The sequence below is a fragment of the Arctopsyche grandis genome, chromosome 3 (assembly GCF_051622035.1).
Source record: "Arctopsyche grandis isolate Sample6627 chromosome 3, ASM5162203v2, whole genome shotgun sequence".
Taxonomy (NCBI): domain Eukaryota; kingdom Metazoa; phylum Arthropoda; class Insecta; order Trichoptera; family Hydropsychidae; genus Arctopsyche; species Arctopsyche grandis.
In genome coordinates, this window is record NC_135357.1 from 7,839,903 (window position 1) to 7,861,652 (window position 21,750).

Genomic DNA, 21,750 nt, shown 5'->3' on the forward strand with positions numbered 1-21,750 from the left:
TCATTACTAGAAATCGGCAGTCGAGTTGCTTTGTCAGTTCGGTGATTACTGGTCACAAATTCACTAAAATCTCTATAACGGAACATCTGGCAGCCGAAAAGTCCATCATACTAACGAGAACTTTAGGGCCAAATATTGCGTATTCGCGATTTAATGGCAAAAATTGTCTTTGTGACCACCGCAATGTGACTAATAATCCAATTACCACTTTTTCTAGTAAGAGTATCTGCGGAATACAGCGTTGTAAGGTTTAGCTAAAAACCAAAGCTAGTGTACACACGTAGGAGTCAGTGTATACCGATTCGAGATTTGAAGCTCTTACTGTAACATATACACGATATGATATCAATGAAAACAATCGCATAAAAATCAAAAGCAATATCCAATTGTAACATTATAATGCATACATATTTTGATAATTTTTAATATAAATAATAATGTAGGAGTCGCCACTGGATGACGTGTCGACTGCATCGGCAGATGTGTTCTTCAAATGGGTCATTGTAAATTTTTTTGTTTTGTTACCAAAAAAAAGGAGCAAACTATTCCGAGAAAAAGAATAAAGTTTTTATGAGATTTCATTCCATTTAACTTCAGGTAAAAAGTACCTTTTAATAATAGCAACGAACAAAGACCTACCTTCGGGCATTCCGAATACCAATTTTCCCGCCCGAAGTTTTTAAATATTGGAATATGTAAATCATCGCGAGAGCAAATCAAAAGTGTCACAAAATCGAATAAATATTATTAAAACACACCTATTATAAAAGCTGTTCGGAATTTTAGCGACAAGGCCGATCATTGTTCGTCGACAATAATAATAACACATATAAAGAGTAATGTCACGCCATTTGACTCGAATTACAGACTCATGAAAATATGCGCTCACGTCTACCTACATACATAATAAATTATAAATAATAATCTTAAACAACAATAGCTTCGAAAAACGTTCCCATGAATTATTTCCGTTAAATCGTTCGATGGTCTCGATTAAAATTCCGCCCCGTCCGACTTTTAAGTGTTGGCCATTTTTACATTTAATTTTTTTTTTGTTTGCAAACGAATCGTCTCGTTCGAGTCAATTTGTCAAAATTAACCGTTTTAGCGGTCGTTTAAATTAGCGCGTATAATTGACTTTGTCTTTTGTTGGTTATTATTTTTATTAATTCTGCACTTTCGCCGTAGTGGACTCTTAATTATTATTTGACCGCATTTAACAGTAATAATAATTCGGTCATAATAATGCATAATTTATTGTTTATTTCCGACGACGATAATGTGTGAGTCAAGAAGACCGCAACCTTGGTCAATATATTTATGATATTAAATCTCTAAAATATTTCATTTGCTTATTATCAAATTACGTGTACACATATGAATATTGTAATACCTCTACAAAACACAGATTATAATTATTTCGAATATGCTTAAATATATATGAAAGTTTTATTCTTCAACATTTCAATTAGAAAATTATAAATTATGTCAAATTTTAATCATTCTCTAATTTGTGCTATTGAGATTTAAGCTTCTCTTAGAGTTAACAAAATCCAGTGCATGAATAGGTAACCACTAACTAACGGTCCTTTTAAGTCTAAGCTTTAAAAAAAAAACCTCTAATTAATGTATTGTTCATATTGTATTTTTCGTCGTAAGAATGTTTTGCTTCACGCTCCGAGTGCCCTTCAAATTTTTGCGTTCTTGGCAAATGTCTCGTTGCTAATGCCTTGGTACGGTTATGTGTATACATATGTGGTTTATATAGTATATTAGTTTATATGTATGTAGATAACTCATACGGGATATGCATTTTGAATTACTGCTAAATATGTATGTACATAGATGCGATGATTGTAAAAATTTTGTCAGGGCGAGCGTGCGGGGATTGAATGAGAGGGCAACTCGAGGAGGGCGGGGGTTAAGTGAATGGGCGATCTCTCAATGCGATGCAATCAATTTCTTTCCAAAACACCCGTTGAAATATCAACGGGCACAATACTAGAATCTATTATACATATATTTATGTATATGTAAAATATGTATATATGTATGTAATGTTTGATTTTTATGTAAAAAATATTCTCAAAATATTAGTCAATTATTTTATTTGATAATTTTGGAATATTTTTGATTCCGAAATGCAAACTTTAAAAGACGTGAAAACATGAAAACATATTTTTATCCAAAACAGTTAGATATGCATGACATATCTAACAGGTGCGAATTCGGATTAAGCCTATACCTGAATTACATATGTACCTTTTACCACAATGGCAAAACGAATACCAAAAAAAGTGCGAAACCATAGTAACCATACCTGCAAAAACTCTACATTACAGGGTTTTCCAAATTATGTTCCGCGGAACACTGGTGTCCCACGGGACCTGAATAGGTGTTCCGCGGAAAAATTTTAATGGTTTTATATGCTTCAACACATTTAAAAAAATCTTATTTAAAAGTACTTCATATTGAAAGGTGAGTGATAATCGATCTCCACCGATGTTTATGACGTCAAGTATCTATAATACATATGTAAGTATAGGCTGAGATTTTGAATAGAAATTGGATACGGCAATAAAAAATGTGGAAAAAGTATCACAATATTAATAAATCGAATTACAATTTTTAATACAACAGATAATATTGCATGTTTAAATAAAAAAAATACAATATTGGATTTCATCAGTTGAATCTAATAATTTTGATTGTTTTCTTGCCTTACGTGAATATTTGAATGTATTTAATTATAAAGTAGACGAAGAAGTTTCCAAAGTATTTTTAGAACACCTACATATGTATGTATAGGTACATATGTAGCTTGAAATCGAATATTTTTGTAATATTTTCTGTAAACTACATAGTAACGACGATTGCTGGGTTCAGAATCAATTTTTCGTAACAGTTAAACCAGTAGGCTTTAACGCAAGTTATCATGAAAATCTAATTAATTTAATCATTTACTAATTAGAAACAAATATAGAGCACCCAAGGTGTTAAAACGAGCCATTTTTGTTTTACTTTCGTTTTCTACAACCTACAATTAAACTCACCTATATTTGTGCCTGACATCAAGAAGATTTGCATCAAAGATCAAAGTCATATATCAAAGACAAAATCATAAGTGTTTAATAAAATATTTTATTTTTATTTTTTCTATTATGAATTTACCCAACATAAAAAATAAGCTAGGTGTTCCGTTAAAATTTGCTAAATGTTCCATTGCAGAAAAAGTTTGGTAAACCCTTCTCTACACGATAGAAAAACAACCTATGTGTAATACTAATATACATATGAGCCATTATATGTGAAAGTGACGGAAATCCAATTTTCAATTCCAAAAACACTACTTCTGTTTGACTTAATTCACAAATTGTTATCACTTATTTAAAATCGATATATCCAGAATCTCGTAAAAGCAGAATAAACATATTACAGGCCACCAGTATTTTTAAATTTAGTCAAACGCAAAAAATTATATTTATTGCTTTGCGATATACCGACTTATACCATTTTCAATTATATACGACTGATACCACTTTCAATTATAACGTGTCATATATTTAAAAAAAGCCACGCTTTCGAGACCCAAACCAGAATTCATTCAATAATCATACACATAAACACATACATACATATTTAACTGTTTTTTATAAATAATTAATTTTTAATTTAACCAAATCTAAAATTAAATTAAAATAATTTAGAGTTCAAAGGGTTAAGACAAGATTAAATTCTGATACTATGTAAAAGAATCTTCCAAGTCATTCAGAAAAAACAAAAAAAAACAATGTTTCGTATGTAAATTTACGCTGAGTCATACAATGACTAACAAGGGATAAGTATTTCGCAAATGGCATGCAGGGGGTTAAAAATTCGTTAACTTTTCATTACCTCGTTTTATGTAGTTGAGCGTTTGATATGTATTAATGGCGTAATATAATAGAAAAAAATGAGCGTTGTGATATAATATACAACTATGATAAGATCAAAATAAATATAAAGGGTGACTTTGTTGTTTGGTAAAGTTTATTGCTCCACGTTGAATTTGAATTTTCGAACCATTTATTAAAGAACACATTAGAATCGTTCCCGACACTTTGTAGCCGGACTTATTCTTCCTGTTCGAACTGGAAAATGCATAAACATGAGGAGGACTTTGCAATATTTCATCGGCAGTTATGTGGGGCGACCGAGCGGATAAGCTGAATCATGTTACACCCAGTAGACGTACATAGAGGGAGGACGTGGGGTGGAAGCAACCCCATATGCATTTAATTGCCAAATTCTGTCGCATCATAGAGTGGGAAGCCCCAAAAATGCAATAAAATTTTTTATCGCACGAAGAAATTGCATCACGTTTGCACAACACAACAAAAACATGTAACATACATATGTATGTACGTTAAATTTTTAGATAAAAGATGTCTCCATTGGAGACTTTTCCCCGTCAGTTTCTGTGAGATAAAGATAGTAATCGCAAAACGCGCACTTTTCTCAAGTCTTCCCATGTATTTTAGAAAACGTTGATTCGAACCAAACGATATTCGGAAACTGCAATCTATAAGTAGGGCCGAATTGGGTCGACGAGATATCGGACGAATTCTCGGTAGTTTATAATTAGATGGATTATCTAATATGCCAATATATTACAAATCACATCCATGTAGGTATATAAATTCAAGTGCTTGTTTAAAATGCAATATATGTATATTTCAAATATGGGGAATTGTTGGCGATAGTTTCAACTCACTTTCTCGCTTTTCACGACTGCCTTGACTGATTTGCAATTGGAATCCTTGATCGATGACGTTTGAAGTAGACGCAATTAAACCTTTCACCTGAGGTGTTCAAACCTATTTAGAACTTCTTACGTAAATAAAAGAAAATAACAGACTTATTTAATTGGGTACAATGATTCATTTATTCAACCGTATTATACATATAATATATAATATGTGACCACTGCCTTATATAATTTAGCATAATTTTGACGCAATACTGTTATTTGACTGTAAACCACCGAGCCAACAACTAATCATTGTTACAAAACATCAATCCTGTTATAACTAGTCTTCGGCAGTGGAGTTTCTATTTCCCAAGATAAAGGGTTTACTGTTGTTAATTACTATTGTCCTACAAAGCCAGAGAGAAAAATAAGTTTGACAATAGAAACCGACAATAGTAAACCCTTTTTTGACAAAAAACATCATGACCGCCTTTCCTTAGTTATAACTAGTCACCGGAGCCTGAGGGGGCCGTGTATTGTTCAAAGGTTGTAAATGAATTGTTAAAGGTTTGCCGAACAATGCATAGCACTGTGACTATGCTACCTCTAGTTATAACTTATAAGTAAGGACCAGTGGACATGATGCTCGACGGCTAAAAAAAATTGTTCACCATTGTCAACCACTATTTTTGCTCTCCTACTTTCTTGGTTAATGGAGAGGTCTTTTTTATTTTATGGCGGCTACTCAACCACCGATCTCTAGTTATAAGCAGAGGTCGGTGGACAAGTTGCTTTTACCCACAACAAATGGTTCACTATTGTCAATTATTATTACAAGGCCTTTTCTTAGGTTTTTGTCCTACATAGGAAGAGAGCAAAGAAAATGATAAGTAGACTAAAGCGTAGGCTTGGTGCTCTTAAAATAACAATATACCCCTTCATTACTGTACAGAGCAAGGTAATTGACAATAGTGAACCATTTTTTGTGCAAAAAGCATCATCCCAACGCCGATCTATGGTTGTACTTATAAGTATAATTGCTATTAAAAATATAAGGCCGAAACAGATAAAGCTGACTCGCTGATTCCGCTGTGAAGTCGCCATAGGGGGTCAACCGGGCCGAATTGGACAATGTCTAATGTTTCATCACTGTCGTCTCATTGTCAACACGGTTGTAAAATATCACGTAAATATAAATCGCAAACCTATTTTGACAATCTTTTATAAATTTTATTTCCGTGTTGTTAATATATACTTATGTACGTAAGTATAAACCCAAGAGTAGATGCAGTCCTACGTCAAGAAAAAATCTTTAAATTCGTCCCTGAATTTCTACCACATATATGTACACATAACGCAGATAATATAACACAGACTAGAAAAGGGGACAACAATCGCCAGTATTGGATGCCAGCAGTCTAGCAAATCCTGTCAATTGCACATACTGCACTGCTTCAATGGGAATAAACGAATGCAACGGGTGCATGTCGATGCACACTCAGACCGACTTAAGCCACTACAATAGTGGCATTTGCACAGGGATAGGGGGGGAACGAATCGAGAGGGGTGCAAATGGAAAGGAATGGAATGGAATATTCATTCGCAGATCGCCAAACGAGCCATGAACGAAGGGTTCGTCTATTTCTAGCCGCTTTTCGGGGACAGCTCAACCCAGATCCCGGGTGGGTGAATCACGGTTTTGGGGTGTCGAGGGTCGTCCTGGGTGGCGCCGGGCGTGTCGTCGAACCCCGCTGGCGCCGGCGGTACTTTTTCCACCCAGAAAGATAACGAGCGAAAGTGAAAAACCGCAAACATTTTATCTAATTGAGTCGTGCGAATCGCACTGTTGTGTTCGATAAGCCTGTGTGCTTTTCGAGTTTTGCTGTGCATGTGACTACTTGTGTGGCGCCGTTTCTATACGTCACATAAATTTCAATATTATTGTCATAGGTTTTTGAGCTATTTTTCCTATTATGCTGTACATTAACATTAGAATAATATAATGCTATGATTACTAACCAAATTAAATTAAATTGTAAAATAGAAAATGATTAGTAGATCAGTAGCTATTAAAATAGATATAAGATGTATTGTGAACATAATTTCGTAATAATAAAAAGCATTTGAAAATATTATTGTCGTTCATACGAATGGTGTAATTTTAAAATCTGAGTGCTGGCTATAAAATTTTTCGTAATAAGCGACGCTACGACCGAGTCAGTGAAAGAATTATCGAGAGAAAAATCTTTTAATTTATCCAAATGCAATTTTACTTCATGGAACCTTTACAGATCGCTCTAAAGCATAGGTTCCCAAACTTATTTTCCCCGTGGACCCCTAGCCCAGTATTTTATCCTTCGTGGACCCCCTCCCCCAGGATGCCTAATAGTGAAATTTTATAATATTTTTAAATACAAATATGAACACACTGTGAAAGGTTTTTTTGTATAGCGGACAATTGTAAAAAAAAATATGTATATTTTTTATTCTTATCTTTATTGAATTTTTTTTTAATGAAAATGAACAAATCAAAACACAATAAAATTCTTACATAAAATAATAAATTCTGTTAATGAGAGGGATGAACCTGATGCTCCGATATCAATTGGTCAATATTTGGGTTCAAATTCATAAGGTACAGTCGTAAATCTCCACGTTCAGTGATTTGCAACCGATTTCTTTTTTTCGTAAGAAAATTGGTAACTGCACTAAAACCTCTTTCCACGAGGTACGAAGAAGGAAATGCTATCAAAAACTTTCTTGCGATAGCCCCCAATACAGGATAAGCAACTGGGATATCTTTCTGCAGCCAGAACTGCTGGTAACCCTTTCTAAACTGTACCTTAAGTTCTTCGTTTGTGCTTAATCCAATCAATTCTTCTTGTACTGTGTATTCAAATCCGCATTATTTTGATTAAATTTGATTCCATTGATTCCGGTCCGTGGACCCCCATTTTTTTTCTTCCTGTCATGGACCCCCTGGCAGTCCTCACGGACCCCCGGGGGTCCCTACGGACCACTTTGGGAACCTCTGCTCTGAAGCGACGAGTGCACTTATGCAAGTACAATACAATCAATATACATAAGCATTTTACATATAAGCCAGCAGAATAGCTCAGTGGTTGCGTTTATGTTTTGCACCAAGAGGTTATTGGGTTCGATCCCGGGTTAATCTTTAATATATACTGCTGGTTAGACTTGGATGTTTGTGAGTCCAAGTCGATCGTTTCTTATCAGAGTTTACCAATTTTATCTGATCATTGTTGAAACGATTCCTTAATATTGGCAAAAAAATCATCGTACCTGCTGTCCCAGATCTTCTGTATTGTACAATTTGTAAAAATTTATGTATAAGTCTAAAAATCCATAGATTACTTAATGGATTAATTAATTAATTGGTAAGTATTCTTTAGCTTCTCGAAATACAGTGGTTTATAATAATATTTCAATAATAAAAATGCCGCATTGTTTGTAATTAATTGTCCAGGAAGGCGCATTGAGGTCTTCCTGTCAAGTCTTCTTGGTATATGTACATACATATATCTGTGTAAAATATACAATGCGAATTCATACAAACATCCACATTGACATCTATGGAGAAATTTTTGCAGCATTTTAAAATTAAATTGGTGAACCTCAAGACACTGAATAGCTTGAGATTAGCAAGAGAGATCTTTTTCACACTATATCTTATAAATAAGTGGATAGTTATAGTCATATATGTAGGTTGTACGATGCGTATTCATGGACACGCGGTTGTCAGTCAGATTCTGCCGGCTTTTTTTATAGTATTGTAACGTGGAAACGTGAGAGCGAGTAGCCACTGTCTAAGTGCATTCCTGGGTGAACAATAGATGGGATTAGGCTAACGGGACTCAGTAAGTGCCATAGCAAAGGATACGTTGGAGTTCTCACAGACCTGGGCGAGTGCATGCGTAAACAAGAGACTCGCCAGGGTAGACCTTAAGTGCCTAGATACATTAATGGACCAGGGAAGCTGTCCTGTCCAACTTGTCCTTTATAAGGAGGTACACACAGTAGCTCAGATTATTCTAGAGTGAGCGGTGGACTTCCATTCGATTCGTTGAATAAATGCTGTGAAGCGACTGTGGCCTTTCATTTGGATCCCGAACCCACCCCTACGTAACAGTATTTACATAGAATTAACTATTTTTTTGATACAATTTTTGTGGACAGTGAGAATTGACACTAAATGGCAAACGACATTACTGGGACAGAGCACTTCAGAAGCTCTTAGATAAATTGACTAGCATTATTTAACATTTCGAGAGCGTTTTCTAATTATCATAAAGAAAATAATTCAATTCGAAACGCACGAATGTTTAATTAGGCATTAATCAAAATTTTCTATATTACGCTCTAAAGCGTGGGTGGGCCATTTTTTCTGTTTGCTTTTTATTCATTTTCTTTTTATCTCATCTTGTTCTATTTTATTAACCGACACAAAAACGCCTAGGAAACATTCTACCTGCAGAGCCTTTCAAGACCACAAATTCCGATGAAAAGTCACGCTGCAAACGAGAGAATTCCCACAATTTCATCGCTTTCGCGAGAATTTAATATAGGATGTGTAAGCAGACGTTGCCACTTTACGAATTTCACTTATTCACACGTGTCTATTCTCCCGTCGATATGTATTCGTGTGAATTGAATGCGTTTTGAATCCCGCAGCAACAGTACCAACTTATGTACTATATATGTACAATACACGTTATCCCGTATGAACACCATTATTGGAAGATTGATGAGTTGGGCGATGAAAGCGTGGATGCACTTAATGCGTTTTTAGGGTGAAGATTATTCCATCTCAGCGGTGGTCCATGCAACCCCTATATTTACGGATTGAACGATATGAATACATTTTGGAAGATATTCGATTCACGATTACACACCTACATACGTATGTATGTACATACATGGCCTTTTATGTAAGCACACACATACATATGTATATTACAATACATAATATGGTTTAGAAGCAATTCTGAAATCAATTTATATATGTACTTTAGACAAAAATTTGAATTCATTATATTAACTCAATTCACTAAGCTCATCATTTTTAGTAATACTGTTATACGATGTCGTTTTTTTCCACGTTTTGAGAAAAATAACGTACTTTTCCGCCAATTCCCGTGTGTCAAATTCGGTTTTTTTTTAATTCACAATCGTTTCATTTGAGACTTCCGCTTTTTATGTAAAATTACATTTGCTTCATCGGAATCACTTTCGGAATTGCATTTATCAATAAATTCAGTTAGATTGCTCATTGTATATAACAAACAAGGGTGAAAAAAAGTAATTTTACAACTTTATTTACAAATTTATTAATCAGAGAACGTATTATCATTTATGGAATTATCAGAATGATTTGAACTATTTGAAGAAGCAGCCGGTGATGAAGGTGAGGAGTCGAATGGAGTGAGGGCGTGATGTGATGGTGTTGGAATTTGAGTAGATGTAGAAGCGTATTCATGTGAAGGAGCTGGAGTAAACGTGTGTGTTCGAGGATGATATCCGCAACGAGGCGAAGGCGCACTTGGATTATGTACTGGTTTATACATGTTATATTTTTTTAAAAGACATAATATATCTGTCATCGCATCCAATTTAACGTCTGCGTGAATATTTTTCATGAATGGCAATAAAGATATCAAAAAACTGCGATCGGTATCTTCTTGACTTTGTGCTTTCTGTATTTTAATGTTATCAGAAATGTTTTGAAACACCTCTTGTTCCGTCTTTTCAATATTTGACATCAATCTTGATTTTTTTCTGATGTTTTTGCCCGGAACGGGAGTAGGAGATGGTGACTCTTGCTCTTGATTTAGACTATCGGGTTTAGTTTCCGCCAATACCGACAAGAAAGACAGCTGATGAAAGTATAAGTATTGTTTTCTGCCAGATGCTGCAGTCCCGCTCTTAACATATTTTTGTTTCATTCTTTCTCTGTTGTAACTATCGCGAAGACTCTTCCATTTGCGTTGTATTTGGGCAACTAAAACAAACAAAAAGAACATTATCATTAGTAGAGGTAGGATAGTCACAGTGCTATCCATTGTTCGGCAAACCTTTAACAATGCATTTACAACCTTTGAACAATACACGGCCCCCTCAGGCTCCGGTGACTAATCATTAGCATTACATACGACATTAAATTAGTATTCTTATTTATTTCAGGTATCTTGCAACTAGAGGTTGTGATTTCTCGAGTTTTTTTGATTCTTGAGATTCGAGAATCTCATTTTCTCGGAATATTTGAATCTCGAGATTTGAGAATCTTATTTTCTCGAAAGATTTGAATCTCGAGAATTCTCGAGAAAGTATAATTTTTTTTTAATATAATGAATTGATATCGGGGATTTATAACTTAATTAAAGACATGATGAAAGCAAGATATAGAGAGATACAATAGAACATTGAATAGAAAAGAAAGTAAAATTACATAAAAAAAATATTATAAAAGAAGGCACGAAAAGAAAATAAAAATATACAAAAGTAATTTAAAATAATAAAAATAACAAAGAATTTTATAAAATTCCCAGTTTCGCCACCCGGCTTTGCCCGTGTTTTTGTGACCGGACAAATAATAAAAATACTGAACATCTATGCATATTAAAATACTGAATATACATTGATTAATATATAAGGAGCAAATACACGAATAAATAAATAATAAATCAAAAAACTTTATTTTATGTGTGTTACAGTGGGGTCATATTGTCAGTGAAAATATATTTTCACTAGCGTTTTACTGATATCATAACCGAATATTTTCCCACTAGTGACTAGTACCTATGTACATGCACATATATGTAACTTTAAAATGGTGCCATTTCGTTGTGACATGTGTATATATACTTATACACAGTGGCGGCTCGTCCATACGCACTGCGGTACTGCAGCACCCCCAAGGAAATTGAGAAAAATTTAAAAGTATTATATAGGTAAATGTATGTATATTATATGAAAATATCAATACTATTTAAGCGTGTATTAAGCTCGCCCGCACACCGATACATCCAATAATGATCATACATCGCGGTTTTAATATCAGAAAGTGAGGCATCGTTTATGATTTTGTGCAGTACGATTTTCGATGGAATTGCTCGAGTGGGTGAAGGAGGGGCGCGGGGGCAGCTAGAAGCTTGGTCCGTACTGCACTCCCAACAGTGCCATGTATACACATTTCTTGTTGCGTTCGTGTGCGCGCCGCTCGCTCGACACGCTCCTCACTTTTCGTCATTTCTTCTGCACCTTTTGTCTTTCTTTCTACACCTCTTACACTTTCTACCTTTCTACACTTCCTTCTACACGTCACTCTAAGTATTTAAGATGGTATAAAAATCAAGAGACGCTGAGCCAATGTCTTCAAGAACTTAAATATTCTTCCGAAAATACTGATAAAACAATAACAGATTCTACCAATTTACTGAATACAATTTTTTATTTTAGTCAGAACTTTTTCACAAGTTAATGCCGCATGTAGAAATTATTTATAACCAAATGCAATCTAGTAATATCGATGCATTTTCAATTAAAGAAAACTTAAAAAGTTTTACTAATGTCATTATACAAATACGAGAAAAAATAGAAGCCAAAAATATGTGATGCATACATATATTATCACACATATAATACAAGACAAATATATGTGCGATGTTATTATTAAGGATATAAAAGAAAGATATACTTTTTCTAATCAATTAAAAGCTGTGAAATTATTTAATAAAGAAAATTTTGAAAAGTACTGAAAGAAAATGCCAATGAAAGATCTACTACTAACCGTTGAATCATATCAATAAAGATAAACTTCAAACTGAATTAGAAGTGTTTTACTCAAGGAAAGAAATGCATAGTATTAACGATTTATTAATATTTTTAAAACTTATTTTTGCAATCAATTCATGCAAAGTTCGTGTGGAAATAGCAAAACTTATTCAAATTCTGCTTACAACTTCAACTACCTCCGAGCCAGAACGGTGTTTTTCATCAATAAATAGAATAAAGACATACATACATATACGAGTATAAGAAAAACAATGGTTCAGGAAAGATTGACGGCTTTGTCTATGCTGTCAATTGAAAAAAAAATTATTATGAACAGGAAAAAATTTAACGAAAAGGTGATAGATCTTTTTTCAAGGAAAAAAGACAGAAGAATCAATTTTATAATGAAATAAAATATATATAATGTTTAATTTTGATAATATTGATGTTAAAAGTAAAATATAATCCAAATAATTTTATTTTTATTTTTAATCAACCGCAGCACCCCCAGATATCTTATCCACGAGCCGCCACTGCTTATACATATGATGACCGGATAATAACTAGTCACCGGAGCCTGAGGGGGCCGTGTATTGTTCAAAGGTTGTAAATGCATTGTTAAAGGTTTGCCGAACAATGGATAGCACTGTGACTATCCTACCTCTAATAATAACTTGCCGGACAAATAATAAAAATACTGACCATCTATACATATTACAATACTTCACAAAATTATTTACGAGTTAACGAGTTAAGTATACAAATCAGTCAGTTTATTGAACAAAAACCTGTAGTGATAAATTTAAAATATTCTCGATATTTTCGAGATTCTAATAATCGATTTCTCGAGATACGAGAATCTCGAATTTTCACAATAAAATATTCTCGAGAAACGAGAATCAAAATTTCTCGAGATTTCTCGATCACAACCTCTACTTTTCATTTGTTGATTTTGAATTTGGTTATCGCTGTGGATCATCTACTGCAAGAATGATTGTAAAAGAAACGTGTCAAATTATTTGGAACTACCTGAAAAACATCTGCAAACCGGAAACAACTGAGGACACATGGATAAATATAGCCAGCGGGTTTCAAGAGATTGCCAACTTTGCAATCTTTTTGCAACTTTGCAATGGGTGCAATTGATGGGAAGCATATTAGGATAATTAAGCCATTAGAAAGTGGATCCTTATATAATAACTATAAACACTTTTTTTCAATCGTACTACCCGCTGTTTGTGATGTAAATAATTTGTTTACATTTATGGACGTGGGGTCATATGGTGAAGCTTCAGACTCAACTTAATACAGAGATTCTGAACTGTTTAAAAAAATGCAAGACCAAACACTTAACATACCATCACCAAAGCCAATTTCGAGAACTTCTAATCCTGTAAATTATTCGTTTGTCGGTGAAGAGGCATTTGGTCTTTCGGAACATACATACATATGTTGAGGCCATATTTTGGGAAACATTTGAATTTTGAAAAAAGAATATTTAATTACAGATTGTATCGTGCTAGGCGATGTATCGAGTGCTCCTTTGAGATATTAACAAATAAGTGGAGAATATTGCACCGCCCCTTAATTGTGTCTATAGATTTCGCTATCGACATTGTAGGGGCTAGTCACCGGAGCCTGAGGGGGCCGTGTATTGTTCAAAGGTTGTAAATGCATTGTTAAAGGTTTGCCGAACAATGGATAGCACTGTGACTATCCTACCTCTAGTAGGGGCATGTTGCATCTTATGCTGCGTACGGACCAAACCAACGACGATTTTGGGCCAACGTTTTAACCAGCAAGATAAAACCAGTAGCGTACAAAATATCGAAAAAAAAATTGAAATTAAATATTAAAAATAAAACTATTATTATTATATTAAAATTAAATTCAAATATCAAAATAAAATTATAATCAATATATTAAAATTAAAATAAAATATTGAAAGTTAAAACAGAACATGCCCAATTTAAATAAATTTTCGAGATTGACCTAAAATTAGATCATCAACAATCACATACAGGTAATCCTCGACTTTTGTTTGTCGAAGATGTTTTGACTTACGAAGATACGCACTAAGATCGAAAAAAAAAAATCAAAGAATTATTTTTTTTACTTCCCCGTAATGCGCAGTTACTGAGAATATCTCATGTATTAGTATGAGTGACCGAGCGATGATCGCAATCCGGAGCGTTGTCGGTCTATCAATCTAATTTTTTTCAAGTCTTCGATTGTTTCTCTCGTCGAAATAAATCAATTAATTAAATCATTTCAGAGGTAAATTTTATCGGATAATGTCTTCAATTGTTTCTCTCGTCGAAATAAATCAAATAATTAAATCCATCTCAGAGGTAAAAATTATCGGATAATGTGTGATTATTAATTTTATTTCGGCGAAAGAAAAAAAAAACCCTTTGACAAATCACCGACATTTTTTTTTTGTTAAATGTTTTATCGACGGCGGAAACACAGTAGTATATCGTGACGACTTATAAGAAACAATAACAAGGTTTTTTTCGCTCGTAATCAGAGAAATTATAATATTTCTCTGGTTGTAATGCGTATCGTCGTAATTCAAAACATTGTTGTAATTCAAAACATCAACGATTATCTAATTTTAGCTCAATCTCGCTCTTTAGCTTAATAATGATATTTAATTTCAATTTTTTAATTTAATTTTTATTTCGATATTTTGTACGCTACTGGTTTTAAAAGTTGGCCCAAAATCTTCGTTGGTTTGGTGCGTACGGACCATTAAGAGGGCTGTACACCCGAAACCTTAATTTTGTTACCGTTCCTTTCTTCGATATATATATTGAGTGTATGTATATATTGAGTGAATGCGACAATATATATCAATATATATATATATATATATATATATATATATATATATATATATATATATATATATATATATATATATATATATATATATATATATATATATATATATATATATATATATATATATATATATATATATATATATATATATATATATATATATATATATATATATTGCGTGAATGCGACAGTTGCGCTTCGACCAGATAAAACGTGTTTTAAATTGACAAAATCGAGGTTTCGTATTCTACTATTTTCTCCTCCAAAACTGGACCAATTTAAAAAAAAATTCATCAACGGTATGAGAAAGATATTTTCTGTGCATCTATCGGCGTATTTTTTTTTAAATCGACCGTTAAACAACCACCCTAGACTCTTTTCGTGGGTGTAAAAAAGAGGCGATTTTATAGATGTTTGGCGGCTCCTAGCTCCTATAAAAATAATTAATCAAAAAAATAAAACGATAGATGCACCCCAATGGTGGATATCCATAGCTAATTAAAAAATAATTTCTCTAGTGCCATAATTGAGGTAGGGAGAAGTATAGTACGTTTGTATGGACAAGGCGCTGCTGTCCAGCCCTCTTAAGCGAAGGAGGAGCTATACGTTGGCAAGAAAACAGAATATATATTTTTGTAAATAGATGTAAATAAATTACCTGCTTTGTTTTTTTCGTTCAAATTTTTTTCCTGGAAGTGTGGCACAAATTTTAAACATATTTCCTCCCAGGACTTGGCTTTCGCCAATCTGTCGCTATATACGTTTGAGCGAAAATCCCAAATTGATGGACGTTCTTCGATTTCCGATATAAATTCATCGATATCGATCGATTCCACGGTGCGCGATTCCATGATGCGCGATCGATTTTACCGTGCGCGTCGGTTGAGGGGCGAGTGGCGAGTGGCGAGTGGCGAGTGGCGGTGGCGAGTGGCGGTGGCGAGTGGCCGTGTTCGACGAAAAAGTGGCGACTGACGACCACTAGCTGCGAGAATCAGCCACTGCCCGCCCCAGCTTGTGGCGAATGGCGAGGAGCGAGTAGTTGTGTTTGCGGGCATCCCATACAAACTCTATGAGAAATGCATTCCGTAGCTTGTGGCTGCCTCCGGTGGCGGTGGCGGTGGCGAGTGGCTGTGGTGGCCGCGTGGAGCTGTCAAAAAGTATTCTGGCCGTAGCACCTTTTTTTTACCACCAACATCTACTTACTTCGCCTATATCACGATCAACGTTTAAAACGACATAAGAGTGGCCTAAATATATAAGAGAGATGATGAGAGCCTATAGAGCAAATTTTATAAAATATAGAGTAAATTATAGGCGTTTAAACAATTAAAATCTGATATGGCCAGATCACGGCAAACAGGAAGACAAGGGACAATAGCCTGATAGATGACTAAACGTCAACTAGCCCGAAAAATCAGAAATTTGAAACGCGTTGAATACGATAATTTATCGGTAAAAGTGAGAACGCTTGACAGGAAAAGCGGGGCTAGATGTTGGTTGCCATTATGCCGGTGCCAGACATGAGTTCAAAGAAGTGATCACTTCTTTGAAGACTTTGCTCACATATTGTTGTATCTGCCAGATAGGTGTTCAAAGATTTCGCGCAACTGGGCTTCGTGCAGTGTGGCAGGCACACAAACATTTGGACTTTTATCCCTTTGATGTGCGCTAAAAAACTTAAATTTATTAAATCCTTACGCTACCTTTTTCCTACCTATACCCATTCTACTGTTTCCGACATTTAAAAAATCCTTTCTTTTAACAATCTTTCTGTCAGGCGACGACATACTGATGCTATATTCTTCTTTAAGCTCATAAACGGTTTCCTTGATTGTTCTGATTTACTGAATAAGGTTAATTTCAGAATCCCAGTTCGGTACTCTAGACGCGTTGCACTCTTTTCATTTGATCCTTTCAATACTAATTCCCAAAAATATTCTTATCTGCAGCGCGTTTATCGTATGTTTAACGGAGAGCTGAATGAGGTTGATCTATTTGGTATTTCCCTACATCAATTCAGGTCTAACATCAAGAGAATCTTGACCGATTGATTCATTTCTTCTCCTATTCTATTTTTCCAATATTTCCAATATTTCCAATATTTTTATACTTTAGTTTAGTTATGTAATGTGCTATTTAATCATATTATAGCTTTCATTCTTTTCCTTTTCATTTGTTTATTTTGTATTTACCTTTTTCATTTGTTTTATATTTGTAAATTTCAATTTCTTCTTATATTCTATTTTATAACCTTTTCCAAATATTTTAATACTATAGTTTAATTATGCAATGTTCTACATATTTTGTCATGCCTTTATTCCTTACTTTTTAATTTGTTTTCCTTATATTTATCTTTTTCATTTTTGTAAAAATCTATTATTGGACTCGGATGTTACATATATTATTTATTTACTATTCGTTTTTTTATACATATCTATGTACATCCTGTCTGTTGATTTTTCAATAAATAAAATAAAATAAATAAAATAATAATAAATAAAATAATAATAAAACCGACACGGAACGGCAAAGCGCACTTAAGTGATCAAATATGTGACAATAGTATCAAATGCCCGTGCAACACATGTGAACACTTATTTGATCACATCTTTTAACACATGTCTGGCGCCGGCATAATGGCAACCAGCATCTAGCCCCACTTTTCCTGTCGAGCGTTCTCACTTTTACCAATTTATCTCCAACGTAATGGCAGACGATCATAGATATATAATATCTATGTCAACCAGTTTTCTCGTGACCGATTTTAGGGTGTGACCAGTTTTAGGGTGTGACCAGTTTAAGTGTGACGGGTGATCACGTGTGACCGATCTAGAGCGACCGGTTGTCCTGTGACTAGTTCACATATGAATAGTAGTCCGTTTACCATAAGAGGTTAGTAATTAATAATAAAAAAATGGCAAAGTTTCAAAACGATCGGAAGAATGTCGGAATTTCGCCTAAATCATTAGCGAGGTGAAACATTTAAAAGCCTCGTAAAAAAGAGCTAGTTATATTCTTCTTAAGGAAAATGTATGAATTCTAATATTTCAAATTTTAAAATTCGAAATTCAGGTTTTTAGACGCTTGAGTTCAAAAAGTCATAATTTATTATACAACTTAATAATTGATAATGCATGATTCGTCGTTAATAATCCATGATATTTTTAAAATTTCTAAATTAGTACATATCGTGTCATTTGGAAGGGAAAGTAATTTTGCAGTGACATCTATGAATTTTTAATTATTACTAAATGTATTAGTGTTAGACTTTGATAAATTAAATAAGTAAATTATACTGCCATCTATAGATTTATTTAAAAAACTTTTAATACAATAATACAGGAATCTGCTTTACCGATCATTCAAAAGTGACAGCTATCAGCTATGACCTACAAAATGTATCGCAACAATAACAATAGATGCCCGCAATTGTATTTGAGTTTACGAGCATACTTTTTAGTCAAAATTTTCAAAAATTGTATGAATTGCATTAGATTTTAATTATTTGCAATATATTAAAATGTACACTTGAACGATCAATATTTATTGAATGATTTACGGAACCGGAAAAAATTCATTCACTCACCTGCCACATAGCATATCGGATGTTGCACGTTGATTCGTTTCCTGACGGATTATTTCTTTAATCTCCAGAATCTATGGACGAAGACAACGCGTCAATACTTAAACGGAAACGAGCGCTCGGCTGTAGAATTAACAATTTGACCGAAAAGGAATATCACGACTCATTTGTTTTATTCAAACATTCGAAATTTCAAACTGAAAATTCAATTATTTTTATATGTAAACGTATACATATGTATAATAGTGAATAGATACGACTTTTTCAAACTCAATCTATGTTGAAGAGTATTCATTACATTTAATGACAAGTCTATCTCCTTTCTAGATCTGGATGAAGTGCTCAACCCCGAGCGACATTGAACTTGAAATGGTGGCGAAGATCCATTTCCACTTGATTGATGATGAAGACGTCTATGATGAAGGAGGACGATGCATTCAGTTGCAAGGTGGCAGAAGAGGGAGTCCCACAAGAAATATTAATGCAGGCGTCGTTGCCATGGATACGCGCTGCCAAAATTGGGAGAGCGTTGCCCCTTGGGGGTGTCTAGCCAAACTCCAGCCTCCGAACCAGGGGTCACCAACTCCACATCAGACGAAAATAGCTGTGCAGGATGCGACGAAAGGTGAGCGAGTATTTCCGTAGTTGACGAGACAAAGCTTCGGTGGTACGAACTATTTTTAAATGGACCGAAAACGTTGGTTTTGAACCATCAGATTTTTTTCCCCTCGAAAGTTCGTAATAAACGGTTCGATCAAGGTCTGACTTTTCAATTTAATACGTGACTTTATACGAAATGCTTATATCGAACCATTCAAATTGATCGATATATCACGGAGGTCTATGTCGATGCATACAAATTATAGTCCAGATGAGAAATGCTTAATCGGCTAATGTTTATACACAGATTCTTCCATTGCTCCATATGTTGTAGATAAGATATATTTATTTATCCACCGACAGCACAAGTTTAATGCCACATTATCAACTTTAAACGTTATACAATCTAAATGATTTTGAACATTTGCATAATTACTGGCAATATTTGGATTATATTAAAATTCAAATACACTTGTGAGATTTCATCAATTTAGCCGGGATTATTGAGATCATCTAAAGTTCTTGATCCATCTTCCGTTGACCTGTAGCAGTGGCTTTTAACCTATGGGTCAAGACACAATTTGAGTTGATTGGCATATTGAATGGGTCGCAAAATATTTTAAGATAACATACTCCACATAATTGGAACAATTTGAAAGACTTGCATGACGATTTTGCCATTATTAATAACTTAGAAGAGCATTGAAAAACAAAGTAATGAGCCACTTCGCTACAGTTTTAGCAAAAGCATTGTATTTTATTCATATTGTTTGGTTAAAGAATAAAACGAAAATCCAATATTAGTAAACCCAGCATTGAAACTACTCCTGCTCTTTGCAACAACATATTTCAGGATTTTCAGATTTACTACAGTGAAAATGAAATTTCGTAGACAAATATGTAATCTAATAATAAAACGCCATTTAATGGTTTCTCAAAACTTATCCAGACTCCAGAGCCAAGGTTCAAATTAATAATATCTAATGTTGTTTCCTATACAATGGGTATCTTTAATCAAACTTGAAGATGATTAATTGATAATATTGATATTTTGATTTTATTATAATAAAATAAGAATACATTGAATTTAAAGTGTCTTTTAGAAGTATGGAACTTTAAAATTCGTGGTAATGGCCATGGTATTGGCTTCATTTGTAGATAATGTTATTAGTGTTTAAATATAATATCGGGCATATATGTAGGTGCTTCAGCTGGTTCCAATCCAAACAGAAATCCAATTTAGGGCCGCATATCGGCAATAAAGCGGCGAAGGCTTCTTAGTCATCCATCGTCTCTGGCTTATCGCCATAGACTACCAAATTCACATATCCACACAGAAAATAGTCCAAAGGTGTTAAATCCCACGATCTTGGAGGCTAATTCACGACCGTAAAATGGTCGTAGCGTACGGTGGATTTCGCGAATTGAACTACGATTTTCGAAATAAATTTGCACAATTTTCAAGCATTGTTCTGGCGTAAGTCTATTCATGATAAAATGGCAAACCAAACTAAGCACAAATCAGCTATCAGCTGTCAAATTGGCTATCGATGGTGTAAGGTAAAAAAATATGCAGTAAGGTAAAAAATACTTTTTACCTTACCGCAAGTCTACATACAGCATATGTATGTACATAATATGTACATATGTACATACATACATTACAGGTTATAGAAATAATGTTTTATTTGTATTAACATTCATTCTCTTTTCTTTCTTTTGGGTGCGACTGCAGACTGTCGAAGGATTTTTATATTACAAAAATCAAAAATGTGAAGACACCAGAATTTTCATCAATGATTTTATTAAGATTAAGGCACAATAAATTAAAGTACGAAATAGCATGTACATATGTCGTTTATATTACATACATAAGTATATTGAATGATTGCGTAAATTCAGTAAACGGACTTATTTATTTTTAGAATCACATCACGTGATCCGAAGTATAACAATATATATTTATACTCTTATGATGATTATATTCCAAATTTTGATACCTATACATACATACATGTGGTATGAAGAACATATTGCGTGACCTATGCGTATAGTTTACATCAATAGCAATTGAATTATTAGCTTTTTAGGAATGGACTTCGACATGCATTTCCCCTATATTTTGGTTGTAGCTCGCGTGCCTGAATGTTGCCAATACAGGCTCTAAAGTTCATGCACCCTGTGGCTAGCTTTTTGGGGA

At 34.0% G+C, this 21,750-nt stretch overlaps 1 protein-coding gene across 1 annotated transcript; it reads right to left on the minus strand.

Moving 5' to 3' along the window:
• Window positions 1–10,040: 10,040 nt before the first annotated feature.
• LOC143908966 (uncharacterized) lies at window positions 10,041–16,269 on the minus strand. The gene is made up of 2 exons (XM_077426827.1): window positions 16,026–16,269; window positions 10,041–10,748 (listed from the first exon to the last, which is right to left on the minus strand). The coding sequence occupies exons 1-2, from the start codon at window positions 16,216–16,218 to the stop codon at window positions 10,078–10,080; spliced, it is 864 nt and encodes a 287-aa protein (XP_077282953.1). The 5' UTR covers window positions 16,219–16,269; the 3' UTR covers window positions 10,041–10,077.
• Between the last annotated feature and the right edge of the window lie 5,481 nt (window positions 16,270–21,750).